Below are 22,103 nucleotides of genomic sequence, written 5' to 3' on the forward strand. Positions count from 1 at the left end.
CAGTTGCGTCCTAGCTAAGAAAAATTATTTTAAAAATCTTATGTAAAACACTAATAAATTAAATTATTAAATATAGTGCACACAACTAACATACCAGAAGTATTTACGTTTAAATTTTAGAAAAACGTACAAACACTGTCTTTTGTAATTATACAACGTTTTTAGTACAACAAGGCTGTATCAGGAACAGCTCTAACAAAATTCTTGTACTTTCAAATCTTTTCTTATTTTTTGTTAACTTGAATATTATTGGACAATAAATGAACAAGCTGCTTATGGTGTCTACCAGTTACGTAGTAGAGAAAAAAAATGTTAGTGAAAATATAATAAAAATACAAAGTAGCAATAACAAAAAAAAACCGTGGAATCAGTCTCGACCCATAACGTACCTGGAGAAATTTGGACAAGTTTTCTAATACAAAATCGGCTTAAAATCTCGTTCGCGTTGACTGTATAGTGTATACCACTCGGATGATGCATCAGTTCATTTCTTGCGAGACACATCAGTTGAGTATGTGCTCACTGTTGGAGCAGCGTTGCTACAATTACCAATGAAATACAGTATGTACTGAATAAGATCTACGCTTACAAATATCTTACTGATAGGTAAGTAAACTATTAAATATAAATAGCAAATATCAGGTGTACTTACCGAAAAATTTTTGTATAATGTGTCTCATATGTAAAATTGTTAACGTTTACGTGTACAAACGCAAGATTTATTACTTTTTTCAATATTTAATGACTTGTATCTGCTAGTAACAAAAATTTTTCGTTATATATATATATATATATATGCAATTTCTATGTACTAACGAATAAAGTAAAAAATCCGTGGCCCTAATTATTATTGTCATGAAATTCATGTTTTAATTTTACTTCATGTAATATTTCAATAATTATATTGTTTGTTACGTGTTGTATCAATTTTGGTTTCAACAAAATCATAGAAATTTTTGCCAATACTTAAAAATTGAATACACGCAAGATTTAAAATCTAAAGGTAAGTGTGTAAATTTTAGTTTGTGAAATATGCAACCACTTTTAAACGCTTTCATATTTTGGTCATTCGTACCCAAGCGGAAACAATTTTATTTTATGTGATAGTTAATTATTTTTAAAAATTAATATTGAGTAAAAAAAAAATAGCAAATTTTTAATGTCTAGATTTCCAACAAGTAATAAGACTTATTATTTACAATTGTCTATCACAAGTTAGCATTAAAACTTTGTAATCCTCATTATTAATTTTTTTTTTTTTTTGTTCGTGAGATCAAACGTGACAACCGTGCTCATAAAGATTATTACTTTTTACTTTATTATTGTCTCAAACCTGCACTTTATAAAATATTATTATTACTTATTAATATTTTTTTTCGTTACTTAATAACAACAAAAATTTCCGCTTGGGTAGTGCATTATTTACTACTTGGAAAATTGTATATGTGCATAACTAATTACAAAGTTAGTTATAAATAAAAAAAAAGTTTAAAGACCACACAAATGTTAGCGTGTTAAAAATTTTACAGAATTCACATGATTTGGTGTGGTTTTATCTTTTCTCCTAGAGCATTGTTCTGAAATATCAGCTCAATGACTCAGCCATGGAATTTATTACGTTGTTTTGTTGGACCTTATCGAGTAAGCGTATGCTCTGTAGCAATATGCTCTGCATCCAATAATTTTCTGTTTGACAAAACCAAGGGATATATAAGCTCGCAGTGAATCAATGTTTTTGAAATGCATAAGTTCTTCGTCACTTTAGCACGTGAATCTGCCTTATATACTTACATCTTAGAAACATTGGCTCGTCTCCAGTGTCCATTGTTTGATATTATATAAAGTAATAGGAGATCGGTATGGCTTGACTAGACAATTCAGAGAAAGCTGTATGAAATAAATACGTAGCCATCTCTTGTTACTCCGATTAAGCCAGCTGATACTTATATAAATTCGCGTACACGGTAACCTATAGGTTCTTCTTGTCTCTAATGCAATATCTACATTTGTATCCGCTATACACTGTAAGATGTATTGTACTACACATGACTATCTCAAATTTTTTAACCGAATACAAAGTAGTTTTTGTTCAATATCGCCTACAAGACATTTTATAATTAAATATAACGTTCCTTTTTAACAAAGCTTGCCTACGTGCTTACCGTGTGAAATAGCGCCATTTGAAGATTTATGCCTTAAAAATAAACCGTAAAGCCATCTTTGTAAAATTTCTACCAGAAATGAATAAATAACATTAACAATTGTTTATAAAATCTTATTACAGGTGGTTTTTTGGCGCATCACAACTTATTAATTTGTGAATCCAACGTTGGAAAAAAATTACCAACCATGAATTCAAAAACATTTTATTCTTGGAATATCATCGCATTTGCGCTTATCCTTTTGTATTCTGTGGATGGAGGTAAGAGTGTTTTTTTTTTTTACCGAAAAATATCTGACTCACACTTTGACGCGATCTGATGTTGTATGTTGTATATTTGTAGCGCTTGGATTGCAGTGCTATCATTGTTCTGGACTAGCTTCAGATTGCTTGAAAGATAATGTAACTTACGAATGTGGTTATGAAAATCTTTTACTGTACTTTGGTATGTCAAGACTTAAGGAATTCGAACAGTTTTACACAGATAGTTTTAAATCAACATTTCCCGATGAATGGGCTTGCCAAATCTTAATGATACGTGAGAATATCATATATATATATATATATGTATAAATTTCATATTTACTGTATTTAATGGTACTGAATCATCTTTTTTTTTCTTTTTTTTTTCATTCTTTTCAGAGTACGCAGACGCTAAAATAATAGATAATTATTGTTCCCCAAAACACGTATGCGAGTTAAAAAAAGAAGGGTACAATCTTATTGAAGGAAAATTAAGCGTAAGATTAGATTGTTGCTACACCGATGACTGTAACCAATCTAATTACTCATCGTTCACAATAACCCCTAGGTTACTATTATACGTACTTTTTTGGTGTTATCTGTCTATTTTAAGATAAAATACAACATACAATATTGCTTTTTATTACAAATTTGAGCAGGCCCATGCCCATTTATTAGGATATCGTTATTTTCAAAATTGAATGTCTTCAGCTGCCCAAATTTCAATTTTTCATCCGTAGCCCGAAAATGAGGGTTGTATACGACTTTTCAATCCTACGCCACGAGACGTAAATTTTTCTGCGCAACACTTGGAAGTAAAGTTTTGTACAAATGCTCTTGGAGTATATTGAAACGACGACAATATGCAAATAAATTTTGGATTTCCAATAAATTTGTAACATAATTTTTTAACAGTATTACAATGAAATTTCTTTGACCAAATCCAACGATTTCCCTTACCTCTAAAAAACAAAAACCCGTCCAAATTGAAACTACTCGACAAAGGTGGCATTGATACTTCATAACCAATGAAGGCAAAGTTCCAAAGTAAATTGCTCACAACATAAAACATTTACATGTGCCCTTAACGAATTTGGGAGCCGAGAAGTTCCGGCTGTGTCTTTCTCCTCCCTCGGGAAAGATGATATCTGCACTTATGGGAAGTAGGGGCAGGAGGAACAACTCCCCTGTCGCCGGAACAATTTACACAGAAATGCGCGCGATCAAACAGCCAGAGACAGCGGAGTTTTCAGACCTTTCTACCCGTAACAGATCGCGTGCATCGTGTAACACGCAAATTCACACCTACACGTAGAAAAAATATGTTATTGAAAAACCATACTTATGTTCCTTACTCCGTTTTGTCATTGTCGAAATCTCATTACAAAGTGCCAACTTGGGAAATGAGAACGCGATAAATTTTCCGTAAGGACGAAAAATCAGGGCATTTTCCATGCGAACGTGCACTCGCAACATAATAGCATTTGGATTCCTTAACCGCGTCGAGCGGCACAAATGGAAGTATTAACACGTCGTCCGGGAGATGGAGAGCGGCTTGTTGCCGAGTAATTGGATCCAGGAGTAATTTGTGCTTTCCCACCTTTTTCCCTTTTTTTTTTTTTTTTTTTTTTTTTTTTTTTTTTTTTTTTTTTTTTATGTATTCCTACCCCTTCACCGATACTTTTTTCCACCGTAAATTGCCCAGACACGCGGTCTGACTTTGGAAGCAGGAGATAGGCCACCCTCCAAGACGAACGTCTTGCTCCGAACTTTCTTTTGTACCGAGAGGATTCGCCGGGGGTTTAGCTGCCGAGTGGAAGATACATGTCCTCACTGCTCCAAGTCAAGGGGTCGCTCGGAGGCACCAGGAAGGCGCCAGAGAAACATGGGACGGGGAGAAAATGGAGCCGTGAAAGCTTCCGAATTTCCATGGGAAGTAGAGTCGCGTGAGGAGCTGCGATTTCGCTCGTTTTGTACGTGTACACAGTTGAAATGCCGAGGCAGCGGTGGAGGAGTACCTCGAGATTGAGTGCAAGAGAGAAGAGCCCAAATTTCTTGACGAGAAATCGTATTACCCACATTATAAGCGTATACCCGTTCCCCTCTGTATTCTTCAACTCTACTCAGGAGGGGGGAGCGAAAAAGGTTCAAAATACGTTCAATTCCTTGGATATTTGCGTTTTTCGTTTTTTTCTGCGAGAAGCAGCAAACGGTTTGAAAACCTGCGATGTACATCGCATTTATTCGAGTCACGATCAGCAAAGGGAAATTTGCCGAAGGATCTGTCTTTTTCCTTCGAAGTGACGCTATCCTCTAGAGATGATTGGGGGTACTTGACGCTGTTCTTTGATCGGGGCATTGGCTCGAAACGAAGTTACGCACGTGCAAGGGGATTCCGAGATATGACTGTGCTGTGTGATATCGGATGACGTTTCAGGGGATCTTTTTTTTGTTTGCCGAGTGGTTTGATAAAAGTTTTGCGAGGAAAATCAAATTTCGACGCTTTCGTACTTTGGAGGAAAAGACCCTCAAAAGGAGAAAAGAGGCCAAAAGCGAGTTTGCGTTAACGAAATAATCGGCTCCGTCGACGAAGAATTTTATTTCGAGAGCAACAACAACCACCTCTTCTGCCAGGATTCAAAGGGCCTCTCTCGCCGCTGGAAACGCAATTTCAACTTCGACCCACGAGTTGCGAAGAGCCTCTCGAGTCGTCGAAGTAATTCATTAAATTACATTTGAGCATTTGAAAACTTTCCAAGAGCCAAGTTTTCGAGACGAAATCCCTCCCGCCCTTTATTTTCGGGGACGTCGACGAGAACAATATCATTGTTGCAGCTACTTGTTGGAGTCTCGAGGGAACCGCAGGCCTCGAACTTTGAAGTATCAACTACACACATCCACTGACAGAGCAATGCTATGTATACCTATTATATTCCGGGCCACAACATCGAATTGTGGATATATACATACACTATAGCCCAAGGCTTTGGCCGGAATTTCCAATTGTCCCTGCGTAATTGCACTTCGTGAAACCTGCATACTGTCTGTATGGCTTCTGTATGACAGGAACAATTGGTTGAGGATACGCGCAAAACATTTCCATCTGTTTCGATCGGTAGAAAATTTATGTATGAAAAGCGGCCTTTAATTTAACGGTCACGGTCATTTTTCCATACGTTTCATATTGCTCTAAAAGTGCTGGTTGTAACAATAAACTCTGAATTCCCTCAAGAATTACCAAGCGTCCTGGTAATGGCGTCAAAGAAGATCACTTGACGAAAATCCACGTGGAAAGTGCGCTTCGCCAATTGCACGGGCGAGACGAGATTTTCTCAATTAGGAGGGTGCAGGGAGGGTCATGGTAAACTTGAATTACGCGCCTAGTTTGTACATCGCCGCGACCAATTTTCCGGAAAAATATTACGCGCCTTTCGACTGTCGCGTATACATATATACACACGTATACGTGCAGCAGCACACCGCATTTGCATAACTTCCCCACATTTCTCTGGTCTACCCTTCCAAGCGCTCTTTTGCGCGCGCCCTGTCTTTCTTTTTACCACCTGTGCGCCCTAGGCATTTTTTTGCTTTCAGACCGAGTCCGATCTCCCGCATCGTGAAAAACATGCTCCTGCGCTCCCATTGCCCGCAAGTTACATGCGTCACGGGGAATTAAATTCGCCAAACTGCGAGCAGGGAAAAGCACTCGTGTTAAAAAGTTCTCACACGGAGGACGAATGTAAATTTCGCTGAATTACGTGTGCTGGTGGAAAAAAAAAAAAAATGGTGTGCGTCTGACCAAAACGTGTTTGTACTACTTGACGAAGAAGAATAATTATTCGTCGAAAAAGGAAGGGGAAAATCTCGACGAAAGTCAGAGGCGAGAGCGAATTTAAGATTCCCCGGTCGTATTTCAAGCGAGGACCCCTAATGCCCCGGATCTTGCGTTTACCGGGGGGTGAGAGCCGGCCGGCTAAGTTGGCCGCAATTACCCCGAAAATCCTCGCGGGAGCTGCGTCAGCCGTTTGCGTGATCTTTTCCTTCCTCTTTCCACTCCCAGGGCTTGTGACATCCTTTGGCTCGAGGACACGAGAGTCCGGGCTCTTTTCAGACTGCCAGTTTGTTCCGTCTGACTCTGACGGCTACCAAAATATTTATTTTTACGTTTCAGTGAAACTCGACGACTTGCTAAAAAATTGTACGTGACCTTACGAGTAAATATTATTATGTAAGCTCTGACCTCAGGTTATAACGTGACATTCAAACGCTGACGAGACACGAAGGACAGTCTCTGCAAAGTATCCTCTTGCAAAAAATGGAAGTAAATCAAGCTCTGGGGCTAAAAATTTCAACGTCAACGGTGACACGATTATTATTCCACGCATCGAGAGTCCCCGGTAAGCCAACTCGCGTCCCTCGTTACCTCGTAATGGGCCGTGAGTTGAAATCCATACGAAAATACCCCGAGCCTCTCCCTTTATCTTCAATTTCCGGTGGTTGGCGTGCCGCGCTGCCGTGAGCCCGAAAACAGTGATTATCGCCGCGATTATCTCGATCGTTGCTCCCCGGCTCGCCAACCGCTGTCGACCCTTTGTTATATTACTCCCTCGCACAGGCCTTCAATCTCGTTAAACCGCGCCCTTTCGCAAAATTAGACGCGCACCCCCGAGATTTATTTTAATCCCGACGCATAACGAGATTCTGAGAGTATCTACTTACTCGGCGCGGCGGGAGCGAATCCCGAGAGGCGTGGAAGAGCGTGGTTTTAAGGGCCAGTCTCCAACACGTACGTAGCTTCTCCCTCTGTTCTTTTGGATACAATCCCCCCTTGGAGCAGATTTGCCTGCTTAAGCTCCGTGTTACCTTTTTTCCCCGCTTCTTTTCCGCCCTTTGAACTTAACTTTGGGAAAAACATTAAAATTTCTCTTGCTTTGGGTGAATAAATAAAGTAGGTCCAAATGGCGTACAGCACTAATGATCATTTCCCATTTTTCTGTTTCAGGTAAGCTCTCATCGAGGATCTTGACGAACTTGCGCAGAGCTCCTCGAGGGTACGTAAAATAACATCGACACGAACAATAACCCCGTAATATTACTCCTATTCGCGCTCCGACGTACTAAACTTTGGTAGCAGAGTTCACTCGGTGCATCGTTAGAGCCCTCGGTAATTCGTCCCCCGGTAGATCAAGACGCAACGCTTCTCGAGTAAAAAAAAAAAAAAAAAAATATCCTCGCTCCAATGGATTCGCTTGGCAGCGCTCGCAGAGTAGTTTGAGAAACGCGACACAATTATAAGCCCCCCCCCCTCTATTTGGGCAAAGTTTATACGGACTTTGTATAAATCACTCCGAAACTCCTCCCGAGAGCATATCTCAGACGTATATATGTATACATAACCGTCCCATTTGTTTTAATACTCCAACGGGGTGTATATGGCACCCTGACTTATCCAGCTGCTTATCTCCATTTGTTGATCCTCCTCTCGAGTACTCGCAAATTACACGCATTATCCAATAATCATCGCAAGCGCGAATTTTACCCGCGAGCTCTTCCAGTACATCATGCACAAAGTTACCCCCAAAATTGAAAGCATTGGAACACCACACGAGTATAGGTAAATAAGTAGTACAAACTAATTTCAGTCAGGCGCGCACACGGTTTAGCGTTTCTTCGAGCACAGGCACTCGGCTCTTGAAACACACATACACACACGGGCGTCGGGAAGGGGGGGGGGAGAAGCTTCATTAGCCCTTCCACGCGCTGTACCGTTAATCTTCGCAGTAGCAGCTCTGAATCAATTGGGCGGAACTTCTACCCGAGATCCTCCTCCCGAGCGAGTGCATACAACTCGTAGCTCTCGCTGTGCGCGCTACGTACGATTAAGCTGCTCTACGGGCGTTGTACGTAATCAGGTATCGTTTCATTCGCATACTCATGACTCCTAGACGTGCTACTCGGAGATCGACACTTTAATACAAAAAGGGGGGTAAAACAACTGAAGTAAAAACACACGAGGTATAGCAGAAACAAACTCTGATGTTCCTTTTTTCGAGCTGAGGTTTGGTATGTGGATGAATGTCCAAGACACAAGAACCGAATGTATCGTAAGAGCGGAGAGAAGTGGCGTTTTTGCGGCTCCAGCGTTTGCACGGAGGTAAGGGAGAACCGGGGAGGGACGAGCGAACGCGCCAACTGGGCGACCACTAATTTGCATTCTTGGATCTGTTGGACGAATCGTCCAAGAGATCCAAGAATGTAAATCGAGCCGCGCTTGGTCTGAGAGTCACGAAGGTTTTTCTTACTTGTATTTAATAATTGTTTGTCAATCTTTTGGGGCAACAGTGATTAAATAATAATATGGAGGGCGAGAAACACCATAACCATCTATTTGCTCATTTTTAAATTTGCCTACGATTAGATTTGGTAAAATAACCAGTCAACACCTTTTCACTCCTCGTATTCACTGGTTAAAATAATCCAGGCGAGCCTTTGTGGTCCAGCACTGGGCAGGGGTCAACAGGTTCGTCGAGTGTTATATTTTTCAGCAAGGCGAAGGGCAGGGGAACTTTGGAGGCCGTAGCTTCGTTCTCTTGTCGTGTCATTTTATTTTCGTTTCTGGCGCTTTTCCACCCGCGTATAACTTCGACACTACACCCGTTGCTCTCTGTTTTTTTTCGCCTCCCCCCCCCCCTCCTTTAGCCTTTGCTGTGTGGGGCTAGGGCAAGTAAACCGATCGGGGTTACACAAATATTTACTGTCTCATCCGCACTGTTGGCAAGTCTATCGTGTTCTCGTATTTCGATGCGAATGAAACGTGAAAGAAGCCACAAACGGTATGTGGGGCTGCGGTCGATGTATCGGGTTGTACATATTTTCGATTGAACCTCTCGGAACGAGGGAGCGCTTATGGAGCTCAGGTCTACGGCTTCTTTCGTGTTTTTGCGCAAAAAAAAAAAAAACGTGGCACAAAGTTTCGAGTCCATCTAACGGTCACAGTTTCCTCCTGGCATGGTCAAAAAGAACTTTTCATCGACGACCTGTTTCATTAGCGCCTTCTGTACCATTGCTACGTCGTATAAACTTCTCTGCTCCCGATTGTCGGTCGCCTCGCGGTGGCGATTCATCTTATAGCTATACAAACGGAGATCCCTCCTCCGTAGACCGCTGCTTCCGTATAGCCGTCCGTGCGAATGGCCCTCTCGAGAAAATCCTACCTTCTAAAAGTCCACTCGAAAGACACTTTTTTATACTATATATACTACGGAGGCACGGGTAATTGTTGTGTACATTTCACGGGCTGGTAAAGGCGATCCGCTTTAAAAAACATCGCGACGGTAACTCTCTTCCCATCCCTGGGCGCGTCCACTCCTGGATTTATGGCTGTTGCACGCGATAGATTGGGGAGCGGGGAATACTCGCACTTTGACGACCACTATCGCGACATTTTAATCCACATGTGCACTCGTTGGCACTATTAAATCACGGGGTCGTAAGATTTAGTTGAAAGCACGGTATGGTTAACGTGGAATGAAAGATTTTGCTTCTTGAGATAAGTCGATGACCATTAATTAGGAGAGGAGAAACGGAGGAGTGGCGCGAGGGGATGAGGGAGCTGCTGTGAATTATTGAAATTAGGGGCGCTAATTGGAACGTGCGCCCCGGGTGCCTCATACCACTGCCACTCTGGCTAATGGGTGCGTATAATATATATATATATTATGTATTATACGTTGCTGGCGTGTTTCGCAACGTATCTTTATTTTACCTGTTCCCAAATGTTTTACTTTTTCCTGAAAAAACTGAAAAAAAGAGACGTGTCGAAGTAAGGAATCAGTTTTACTTCAGGGACTTGCATTCCTTGGGCCCCCACCTGATACCTACATATGGCAAAAAAGACTCCGAGTGCACGGAAATTTCATCCGCGTCTACGGAGTCATCGCGGTACCTGGACGCTTGCCTCGCCATATCGCTCGTTTTCTCGCCTCGGAAGTTGCTCCCAAAGACATAGAAACGATCCGGCGCGCTTTTATCGCGTCCCCGTGATTTGAGCTCAAACGAGCCGCGAAATGGGGCTTCCTTGCCTCCTTCCCTCGTCCTTGCGATCAATTTACAGCTCCATAGCCTTCGCAGTCGATGGCAAAGACTCGGGTGACGCCTTTATTCCCCACCTCTGTCCTGCACAAGTTTCGAGACCCGATCATTGGGAAAACAACACCTTTTCGAGCTCTCTGCGTCTGGTACGTTACTCACTCGATCCTCTTTCGCTCATGTATTTGAATTTCCAACAATATATCTCTGTGAGTAAACCAATCGGGTCCGACGCGATTACGTGCTTAGAAAAATGAGAAGCCACGAGAAATATCGTCTTCTTCTTTCAGAGATCCCTAATGATCCTCCGCACCCGGAGAACTCCTCTACTTGGCTCGCTCGTTCATTTCCTCCTCTACAAATTCCAAGAAGACATAGTGCATAGAGCGTGGACGGCAGATAGTAGCCATCAGGCCACTACTTGCTGCTTATTTCCCCCCCCCCCCCCCGTGTGCAAGAGATGCTCGGGGCAACGAAAAAAACTCCCGTTCTTTCTCGGTGGGAAACTCGGTTCTCGCTCTGCGTGCGGTCGAGCCATTATACTCTGCAGCCGAGAGTGGACCGGATTTTTCCCCCGCTAAAACCGCCCCGTAGCGTCAGCTAATTCTTTGCTGCCTCGTTAGCTGAGTGTTTACCCGGAGGCTACGGATGCATTTTTTTTTTTCGGGGCATTTGGTCTGCTGCACAGAATCGGAATGTTAGGTTGACTCGCACTCCGGTCGGCTGTATGATTGCTCCCTCCGAAATCTGGATCAATGCGGCTTCGCCCCCCTCCCCCCCCCGGTTATATACATACGTACTCGGCTAGCTTTGGACTACTATCTAATTTCAATTTCAACTCGTTTTCCGCTCGAACGATTATCGCACTGCAGCCAGGGGGTTACCCTCGCGCTTGGTGCATGGGAGAACGTTGCTGTTGTCGGGAAGTATATGCAAATGAAATTTATCACGATCAATTTTCCCCTTCTTCGGGGAGAATACAAAGGGCCAAAATGAGTGTGCCGTAAATTTTCTCACCACAGAGTGAAGTGTGAAAAAAAAAAAAAAATGTACTTTTCCCGCGCAAAGCCCGCATCGACATTGTTATGAACCACGCGGGTGTACGGCGTTTCCTTGCTCTCTGTGGCCCTTTCGTTGTACTTTACTTTACCACTGTTTGGGCCTTCCTTTTGCCCCCGAGTAGCTTGTACAATAAACAGGAGGTCGCTCGCCCCTTCCATCCTAAATCACAACCCCGCTGGACTCTCGGTCGATAAATACTCGCTCCCCTGCACGTGGTTGTTCCCTCCTCTGGTGGGTATACACCTGGACTGAAATGGAACAGCCTACGGTGGGAGGGAGAAGAAAAAAAAATAGAGCACCCCCCGTAAATTCGTAGCTGCGCGTGAAAAAGTTTATTAAAACAAAGAAGCCGAGATAACAGTCCACAGAGATAAAGTAGCTGCGAGTGAATAACGTCACGAGCGAGTATTGAACGTCTCCCTCCGTTCCCCGACATTTTTTTTGCGATCGAAAAGGAGTTCGAGGTGGCGCGAGTATTACAGCTCGCTGGTACATATATATGTATATAATGAATGCACTTACCGGCACGCCAGCCAACAAATCACGCGCCGATCGGTCCTACTGTACGTTAATGCGACAACGTCACGCTTACCGTGTTCTCCTGGGGGTCGTGAATTAATTTTAATACCAGTTCCGTTCAATTTGGGTGGGGGGGGATCGTTGCTGCCCCGGATTTTTTTTTTTTTTTTTTCCTACAGAAAAATGTTTACACAACCCGTGGTGGTATATTTTTTTTATAATGCACGTGCATGTACACCGTCTGCGAGCCCCCACCTCTTCGGGCATGAATATGCGCGTGGGGGATTTTTCAATTTAAAATTCAAATTGTTTCCCAAACAAGGGGGGAATTTTAAAAAAAGGATAAACCACCCCCTCCCTGTCGCCCGTTTTGCCGGCTTTGTTCTGAACTTTGACGAAAGCTTTTTTCCACGGTTGTTTGAAAGCGTTAATTTGCCGGAAAGCTGCGCCTTCGGTGCTCGAACCATGCACGCATACGTTTGGAAGCTAATGACTTGGAAAATAAAAATGACGATAAAAAAAAAAAAAAAAAAAAAAAACACGCGTGAGCGTGAAAAATGGAGACCGAGTGTTCGCATCGCCGGGGGAGAATTCGTTGAATTGAAAACCGAGCTACCGCTCGCGAAGCCAAAAGCATTGGCTGTTTTGTATGTAGATTGGACGGTAAGATTTTGGCTAGCGTAGACACCCTCTTATGTGAATTTGATACATCTGCCAAACGGAAGCAGCACCGTGTCGAAGCAATTTTTGTGCGCGTTAGGGGTGTGTTCAATGGTGCGTGCGGGGGAACCGCGGTCAGCAAGGAGATCGGGGATCAGCCGACCAAAAAGGGTCCGAGCGATTCAAGACTCGTCCTGGTTCTGAACTCCTGCCCTGTAGTCCGTTATTTGTGGTTTGCCAACATCCCCCAGCCCTGCTTCGATCCGACTCGGCGGTTTAAGTCTCAGGGTTTCAGGGAGCGGACCTTGAATCGATAGGAGCAAGTCGCGGTGGATTGACAAATTAAAGGAGCGCTAGAGAATTGCGGTGCTTAGAGAGGGTTTGTCGATTTAAGTTGAGGCCTCCTACTTTTTTTGTGTTTCAAGTTAACCGAATGCAAAATATTTCAAACGTTTCCATCTCATACATATACCTGCATTTGTGTATTCGGGGTGAGTGTTACACTTTCAACTTTGAAGCTTAAAACTAGGTTTTATGTACACCGCAAACTACGGAGCTCGAAAATCATTATTTTTCAACTCGATGAAAAAATTTATTGAAAATTAGGACAATTTCATCATTAATAAGGCAAAAGGCTTGAGTTTTACCGTAACGAAGAAAAAAATTTGGATAACGTGAGCCGAGAGAAATTTGATTTTGAAAAAAAAAAAATCGAAGCCCCATGTGAATCACGAAAAACGTGTGCAATCGATTCGAGAACGCGGTGGAATTTAATAAATCGTCGGTAGCGTAAACTTGTAAAGTTATTTTTCACCTGCAGCGATTCGCGCGGATTCAGCATTTTTTATACGACTTTTCGAAACTTTCCGACTCTTGGGGGAAAAATAATTTTTTACACCCCTCCCTAATGGAAGAAAGTTCCCATCTGTATGAATTTCTTTTACAAAAGATATCTTTCCCGGTTCAATTTCCTCCCCCCGTCTATCACCCGAGCATGCCGCGATCGATTCTCCGTACCGCAAAGAAAAAAACAACAACGCAAGAAATCAATCCAAAATCAATTTACGGCGCGTACAATCGATCAATAAATTCCCGGCTCTCCGGCGTAACTTTGTTAACGTTCTCGCGTCAAAAAAAGGTAAAAGAGATCTGGAAAAAAAAAAAAAAAGATAAATTCATCAAAACGTCGTGAACGCCCTCTCACAACACAAGAAATACGAACATCAGTCGCCGCTGGAGAGTAACCTACCCCTGCGCTCGGCCCGAAGCTATAGACGACTGTTCGGGTCCATTATAAAACGCGAGGGCTTGATTTCCCGCGAGCGCCGCTGAACCTGTAAACTAAACCCAATCACGCGCCAAAGGATACAAATCTCGTTTATCCAAAGGTTATCGAGCCTGGAGGGGTTTTTGCTACGTTAACCACAACAATTTTCGTATCAACAGACTCGTCAAGTCTTGTCTAGGAAAAAAAAAAATTCCCACCAAATCCGTACCCCTCCCGAACAGTGGGGGGGCTAAGAGTGCTACGGAGCGAGGCAAGTGGCCTGCGTCTTTTCTCTCAGCTCCCTCGAACATTCGCCGGGCAGCAGGGCAAGCGAGGGCTTATCCATAAAAAATCCACGCTCCCACTACGCTGCGCGCCATACATCACCTGGCTAATAAAAAAAAAAAAAAAGTGGTGAGAGATAAGAAGAAAACAAAGAACTAGGCGAAAGGGAAAAGCATTTTCCGGCTCCGTGTTTGCTCTCGTGCTCTGTATGTGGGTGGTATAGGTAGTGTGTACAGGGTGAGTAATGCAGGAGAGCACTCGCGTGAGGAGGAGCCATCACTTTGGTTGCTGTACACGGAGCACTGATGCTGCGTACCTGTTTAGAAAAGCTCCGCGAGTGCGGCTCGGCTACACCACTCGTACCTACACCCTTACAAGTCTGATTTAAAATGAAATGGAGAAATTAATGTATTTAACAAGCTCATGGCAAGGTGAGGCGATACATCAAATTTTACGTTTAAAAAAAAAAACAACGTAAATATACAACTGAGCTGGGACATGTGAACTGCGTATACCAGTAGCTTACACTACATTCCACGGCAGGGACATGCAGCTCCGTCATACGTGCGAATCGAGAGTTTGCACCATAAATATACGTACGTACGTATACATAAATGCACAACGGTGCACGTGAATGCGGACAACGCGCAAACGCAGTTGGCCGAGCATCTCGGTACATCCCTGCCGCGGACAATGACGCACTGCAGAGACGTTGTTTTGAACCAATGCCGCCCCGAGAATAATTATTGCCCGTCTGGCCGAAGCGATTGTTCAGCCGTGGCGACAGAAAAGGAGGAGCAGGTGGACCAGCACCACGTGCGCGCTTTTCCGTGTACATGGGTAAATTCAAAAGCTCCCAAAGTCACAATGGCCGCGTGACGCAAAGCTGCAGGTATATATGCGTATATATGTATAGGAGCAATGACCCCCTCTTAGCGCTGGACAGCAAAGACAGGTGTTTGACGCAGTTTCCAAAGGACCGACAAGCCGGCTGGATTTTGAGACGAGTTACATTGTTGTTCACAGCACTCCACGGTACAAAGGTGTTTTTGACGAAATGCAAACTAAATGGATGAAGGGCGAGTCGAACAACCCAACCAGCACGAAGATCGGAGACACACGGAGATTCCTCTTCGGTTTCTAGTGTTCGGTTAGCGTCTTTTAGTAAAAAATGTTCTCCATGCACCAGTAAGCCCAGAGGATTTCTTCGAGCGGCAAAGTCCCGATGTGTGCCGAGCAGCTGGGGCACCCAATCTGGCGCACCGCTATACCTACGGGGGTTGGGAGTATTGATGCCCGGCGCGTCTCCGTCTCTTATTTCTGGTCTGGCAAACAGGAGGACAACGAGTAGTCATTGTCGAGCAGGACAGCTATAGTGTCACCCGAGATGGTAGCCGCTGGCGACGACACGTCAGACTTTTCGTGTTTGTTCGCTGCAGAGAGATTGGAATAGGAGTTTTGGGGAGGGGACAACTCTTCGGCGGATAAATCGTGCTTTGTAAACTTTTGCAAATAGCCGTAAATCAAAGCGAGGGTGTGGGAGTAAGTGGTCGGTGGACCTGCGGCGCGTGACGGGCAGCTTATCCTCCCCTCCTTTGTCGTCGGAAATTCGCGTGCTTCCGACCGGACTACCCTCTGTTCCGTTGTTCTACAGTTTCTGTACCTTGTCGGTGTCGAAGTGATGGTCCCACGGTGCCCCGACTTTTCACGCATCGATCCGTACACGGCGTTTACGCTGCTGTGAAATAAAAGTTCAGGATTCGGATCTATCGGTCTTTTAATACATTTTTGCGTGTTTTTTTTTTTTTTTTTTTTTAATTAATAAACATCCTTTACCACCACATATTTATAGTACCTGCATTTCCATAATAGGGTAGCTATTTATTATCCCGAGGTTTTTTTCGTTTCATTGAAAGAGGAGCTAAAAAAATCAACGTTGATCCCAAGAGACGCAGAAGCGCTGGCAGCTTTATTTTCGTCGCTATTCCGATTGATACACTATAACTCAAAGGAATACATCAAGTGAACAATCGAAACGTGATGTCCTACTTTCTTGCTGCTAGACAAGAATCCAATAACCGATAACGAATCGAGCTTTTTTTTTTTTTTTTTTTGATAAGTGCGCATCCGGGACCTCCCGAACAATGCGAGAACGCAAATCTGTACTATCTTTTGCCACTCGCGCTATTCCGATAATGAGCTGTAGAATATTTGGTTCCTCTGTTGACACAACTGTCTTCTTTCTCCATAATATTTGTGAGGCTTCAGTGCGAGGGATGGGGTTGTGGAGAAAAATACGCGTGACTTGCAACGTATGTTATCGCATCAGTAGTACGAGTCAGCGTTTGGTCAGACGCGCGCTCGTCTAGTACTTTCGCAGGTTGGGTGCAACTTTTAAAAATTCCAATAAATTATGGAATTTGACAGGGAATAGATTTTAATTACGTTGCACGATGGAAAATTCTCTAATTGCATAGCTACATTAATTTAACGTCGAAATTATCGATTGAAATTAACTTTCGTGTTTACACCCTTGGTGCTTGTTAAATTGATCGAGAGAGCGCAAAAATAAAATGAAAAGCCATATCCACCTTTGGACACAAATAATAGAGTCAAGTTTCGAAATTGCCACGAGACCAACGCCGAGTACGACATATGACTTTACGAGAAGTAATAAAGAATCTCGGTATCCGTTTCCGATCACCGCTGCGTATAATGCGCTATGACAATCATTAACAGTGTGCCTGTGTAGCGTACGTTTACGCGCGTGACAACAGGAGTACGTACAGCTGTACAAACAGGGACGAGGAGGTGAATGGCACACACGGTATCCACTCGCGCGCAAACCACGACAGTGTAGGTACTCGGCGAGCTTTACGAGGTGTCGGACGGGTGACTGCAGGATTGCGGTGGTGACGAGCTTTCGAGCTTCACTGTTATCACGCTGCGGTATACACGTAGTTTTACCTCCGGAAAATGTATACCTACGTATACCGTAGCAGCCATCGGCGGAGTATCGCCCATCTACTTGTCGACTCTGTCTCATGTGGGTCGCGTGCAACAGCACAGATTAATTAACTCTTGTAAGCTCAACTAGGTAAGAACTGCCTTATTAGGTCTGTTGGCGTGTGTTTTTAGATAATTCAGCTCGATAAGAAGGTCTTAAGTTTTCACCAGAGCATAAAGTGCACTGAACCGTGACGTGTCTATTTTGGACAAAAGGGTTATTGGGTTGTTGAGTTATTGGAAGTAAAAGAAATTAACAACCTGATACATAATGTACAATGTAAAGGTCTATGTGAGTGTTGTCAAGTTTTTGGATTCCCGCTTCTGTAAGCTCTTTAGAGTTCCACAGTTTGCCAATAAGTCCTGCATGGATGAAAGCGTGGCAGGAAATTTCATAAAATGCGTCTCCGGCAATACCTCGTAAATATGAGGGCAGAGTCTATTCCGAGACATCCGTCACGTGCCGTCAAATTCTCTCGCGAATCGAATACCGAAAAGCGTCTCCGTTCTACAGCTCAGGGTGAAGGAGGCAGAGAAGAAAAAAAGAAACTCGATGACGAGGAGGCCAGATAAATCAAATTCTTTGCCTGTGGAATATATATATATATGTGTGTGTGTGTGTGTGTGTGTGTGTGTGTGTGTGTGTGTGTGTGTATATATATACATATACACCCCTCCGGTCGATGCACACACGCTGTATCCTCTAGGCCCGCACTTGGTGTCGCATGTACCAGCAACAGCGTGGCAACTCGAGCCAAAAGGTATAGAGAGAGAGAGAGAGAGAGAGAAAGAGAGAGAGAGAAGGGGAAGGTGTCGTATAGTTCGGTATGTGTATTGTGGATCTCCGGCACGTTGGCCGTAACAGCAGCGGAACACGATTTAAAGCTCACCTCGACGGAGCTACAGCTTTTAGTATATATCCCAGCCTCCAGGCTTTTCCTCCCAAAGCTGCCGCACGCATCTCGGCGAGAACAAGCCTGCTCATAATGATCACCCCCCCCCCTGCCAACCACCCTCCCGTCCTCTACGTTGGCGATATCACGGTGTGCTCGAACACCGGAGAGTTGCGGAAATACGCCGTCGAGTGGTTTTGTTAATCGATGAATAACCGAATTATCGATTTTTTTCACTTTTCCCACGGTCAACCCCCGGCCAAAATTGTAACCTCCTCCCACGTGTGTTGTGCACACCCGTACCTACAATGTGTATGCACAGTCGGTTGGTGAACGCGGGCCAGCACGCTAGCGGTAGATGAAAAATAAACACGTGTCCAAGTAACCAGATGCATGATTATTATAAATGTATGTGCACACTACGCGCGATATAACAATCCATGCGCGTTTGTGGGGATATGAAACGAAATTTCGTGCGAGCGAAAAATGGGGCGAACGATTTTCATTGCGGTATCAAATGCAAACACAAATAAATAATGGATATACTATGTATGTTGTAGACTTTTCCCAAGTGACGAGAAGCCGACAGTTGGAGATAATTTGCCTGCGCTGATCCCTCGCACGACTCCAAGTTATTTCGAGACTGTATGGGTTTACGGGAGGGAAGCCGGTCTATGTATAAATGTGCGCGAGCAGTTACCGCCGCTATCTCGAAGGCGATTGTTGGCAGACCGCGTTTGTTTTTGTGCGCGTTAACGAGCAGTCGCAGCTTGTAATTTAGGAAACGTTTAGCTGCTGTACACCTATACCTGTAAGCCTCTGCTTCTTCCTAGATAGCACAAAGTTGTGGCTAAGTGAGATGAGAATGTGAATTTTACCGACAAATGTTCAATGCCTCGCAAACTTATTGAAAAAACTGTCTCTGTCGGTGTATCGTGCATCAGAGAGTTGTTTTTTTTTTTTTTTTTTTTAATCTTGAATTAAAACACGGATAATAAAATACCATTTTTTAATCACAAACCCCTGACTACGCGCAGCATGAAACGTAGAAGCTTGATGTAGGGTAGAGAAATGATGATCATAAGTGTTCAATGAAATTAAAGTACAATTGCAACGAACAACATATATATACGTGAACTGTTGAATGCTACACGGGGCGGCTCACTCTCGAGAGCGGATATATACACTCCTCTTATACATGCCTACGATATCATGTTGTTCAGCAATAAAGCTATACATATATATACCGAGTTCTCAAAGCAGGTGGTTATGCGTTAGCTCTAAGCAGCCAATTAGCATCAACGTACGAGCCGGTAAGATCCAACTCGTGTTGCACGTCTATGTTGTAGAGGTACGTATCTGCACATTTGGGAGGGACGTTAATTGTTCCACTTGCGAGATGGTGCGCAGCCATGTACTACTGCTCGAGCGGCCCTTGGTGGCCGATCGAGGGATCGCAAAAGCGAAAGCCGAGAGGAGGAGAGTATACCTACTCCCACTTTTGTTGTTGTTGTCAGTGCTGTTTCTGCAGGTGGTCCATTGATTTCTTGGAGATATAAGCACAGGGGTATCGGTTGCTCCGTGGAGCTGGCTCGTTAATTGGAGCCGTTATATTGATTCGTTCGTGGAATTTCTGGCCGATCCTTTTAATTTTTCCAGTGAGACATTGAAAGGGAGCACTTGGACTATTGAAAGACAATTGAGTACAAACATCTTATTCACACTTTACACTCCAAGTGAACGTGTAATTTAATATCACGTCAAACGTATTCGGGTTGTATACAATACACCTATGCAAGGAGCAAAGCAGGTGTATAATCCATATATGTATAGGTACGCCTGGTCTTTGAGAGTTGTAATACCCTTGAGGCCACGCACGTTCTGTACCTTTGCCGTGACACTTTGCTCGATATTGGAGCAAGTATGCCCTACGGAAGCCAGGGTTGCTCGTTACGTTGTAGCTAAGCTCCTTGACACACTATACGTATATATCTATATCTGATAGCCGGGCACAAAGATCAGCTTGTTCTCTAGCGCGTCTCTAGCGAGAATAGAGCTGCTCCTGTGTAATGATTCTGTTGCCTCCATTTGCAGGACGACAGTGTTTGCACTACTGTATATGTGTATTATATATACGTTGAAGACTTCAAAAGAAAAAAGCTACCTCCATTTGCAAGCTTTCGGAAATTAAAAAAAAAAAAATTGAATTTCGTCGTGTTTGATTTCATTCTGTTTTTTATTTTTCTACTTAGATCCAAGCTCTCGTTTGAAAATAAACCCACAGATCAATGGATTTCAAACAAATTTTCATGTATTCCATAATGTTACTTGGTAAACATATATATATTCATGACATTGACATTTACTTTAACTTAGAAGTAGAGTCGCGTTTTGAGCTGACAGAGTAGCAACGGTAAAAAAGGCAGAGAAAATTTTCTAGTTATGTGTTAGCTATTTCAAGTAGATAAATCTGACGAAAGACAGTAGAATAATTTATAAATATAATAACTTTTTCATAACAACTTTTGTTATGTTACACTCAGGCCTCCAAAGAAGTTTCTTATTCTTAGGAAAAAATCATTTATGACTTTTCAAGGTTCTCTGAAATATTTCAAGGTTTTTTTAAAAAATATGAGTCTCTTTTAAAGTTTGACGTGTCAATTTATTAATTTCTAAGTACAAGTTGAACATAAAATTTTCGATTGCATATTTAATCATTCTTAACCAATAGAATCGCAACTTACACTATACATTATTAATACTCGAATTATACATATTTTTAACAATTGATCTATCCGCTCGTAATCGCTGACATTTTAATAGTAAAATTAATAGAGTCACGTTTTGAAGCGATAAAGTAGCTATGGTATCTACTATTAGAAGGACTTACGTCCTGCGTTTTTTGATTACGTGTGACAGTATTGTGCCTCTCCCTGAACGTATCAAACTTCACAATCACATTTCAATCTCATGGCACACGCATATATATATACAAGAATATTGACGAGTATACAATCACTTGTTGATCTATGTCGCAATAAAAAAAAAAATAATCCAATTTCTTAAAAAAAATTTTCTACAGCGTTTGGCGATTATGTGTTTTAGCTAATGTACGCATTCGATAATCTTCGGGGAATATTTGCAGCTGCTGATGCTGCTGCGGCTGAATCACCTGAACTGATGAATACAGTTGTTGCAGATGCATCGGTTCCACATTCAATTTGAATTTGCAACTGCTGAAAGAATTTACCAGAATTTTTATAATGTTGTTGTTTAAAAATATATATTTAAAAAAAAGTTAATGGTAATTAAAATGGTAAGAAATTAGTTCGCGCGTTTGGAGTCGAATCAAATATTTCATGTAAACTCTTATCGCGTAATCGTTTAATGGCAGTGCATAAAAGACTTTCTGCGGTGAATAACTTTTTTCCTATTATTTTAAAAAATCAAACTTGCGTTCAACGTATACAGCTACTCGTTTAACATTAGTGAGAATCTCAGCTAATACTTACGACGGTATAATATATTGAAAGTTAATTTCATATAGGATATTTTTGTAAAATTAATAAACAATATGTCGCGCAGTAATAAACTCAAGACAGAAGAAATTCTTTAAACTGACATTTACTTTTATTTATCCGCGATATATTTTTAATGGTAATGCATCAAGAGAACATCGGTATGTTTGTAGCAAAGAAAATTAAAATTGACTTTAATGCTATTAATAAAAAAAAAAAAAAGGAAAAAAATGCCTGTGTAGAAATTTGAAAGACAAAAAAGTTATGATGAAATATCGTATTACCTGGCGTAATCAGGAGCAAACGAATCGCGGTACAAATCACTGGCTCGAATAACAGCTACTGGGGCTCCGGAGCTCGTAAGAGGCGGCACACGTCGCAAAACTACTCCAAGCTGCTGA

General features: G+C 42.6%; 1 protein-coding gene across 2 annotated transcripts; it reads left to right on the forward strand.

Annotated features, from left to right (window-relative positions):
- The first annotated feature begins 310 nt into the window (after positions 1-310).
- Positions 311-3,321, forward strand: LOC149375017 (uncharacterized). 2 transcript variants are annotated; one of them, XM_089591544.1, is made up of 5 exons: positions 311-606; positions 2,285-2,422; positions 2,505-2,699; positions 2,804-2,972; positions 3,064-3,321. In XM_089591544.1, the coding sequence occupies exons 2-5, from the start codon at positions 2,350-2,352 to the stop codon at positions 3,080-3,082; spliced, it is 456 nt and encodes a 151-aa protein (XP_089447670.1). In that variant the 5' UTR covers positions 311-606; positions 2,285-2,349; the 3' UTR covers positions 3,083-3,321. The 2 variants fall into 2 exon arrangements, with proteins under 2 accessions (XP_089447670.1, XP_089447671.1); XM_089591545.1 differs by lacking the exon at positions 311-606 and adding an exon at positions 1,868-1,964.
- The last annotated feature ends 18,782 nt before the right edge of the window (positions 3,322-22,103 follow it).

This window comes from Copidosoma floridanum, unplaced genomic scaffold (genome assembly GCF_036245765.1).
Source record: "Copidosoma floridanum isolate Cflo_tuat_1 unplaced genomic scaffold, Cflo_Japanese_pri ptg000013l, whole genome shotgun sequence".
Classification (NCBI taxonomy): Eukaryota; Metazoa; Arthropoda; class Insecta; order Hymenoptera; family Encyrtidae; genus Copidosoma; species Copidosoma floridanum.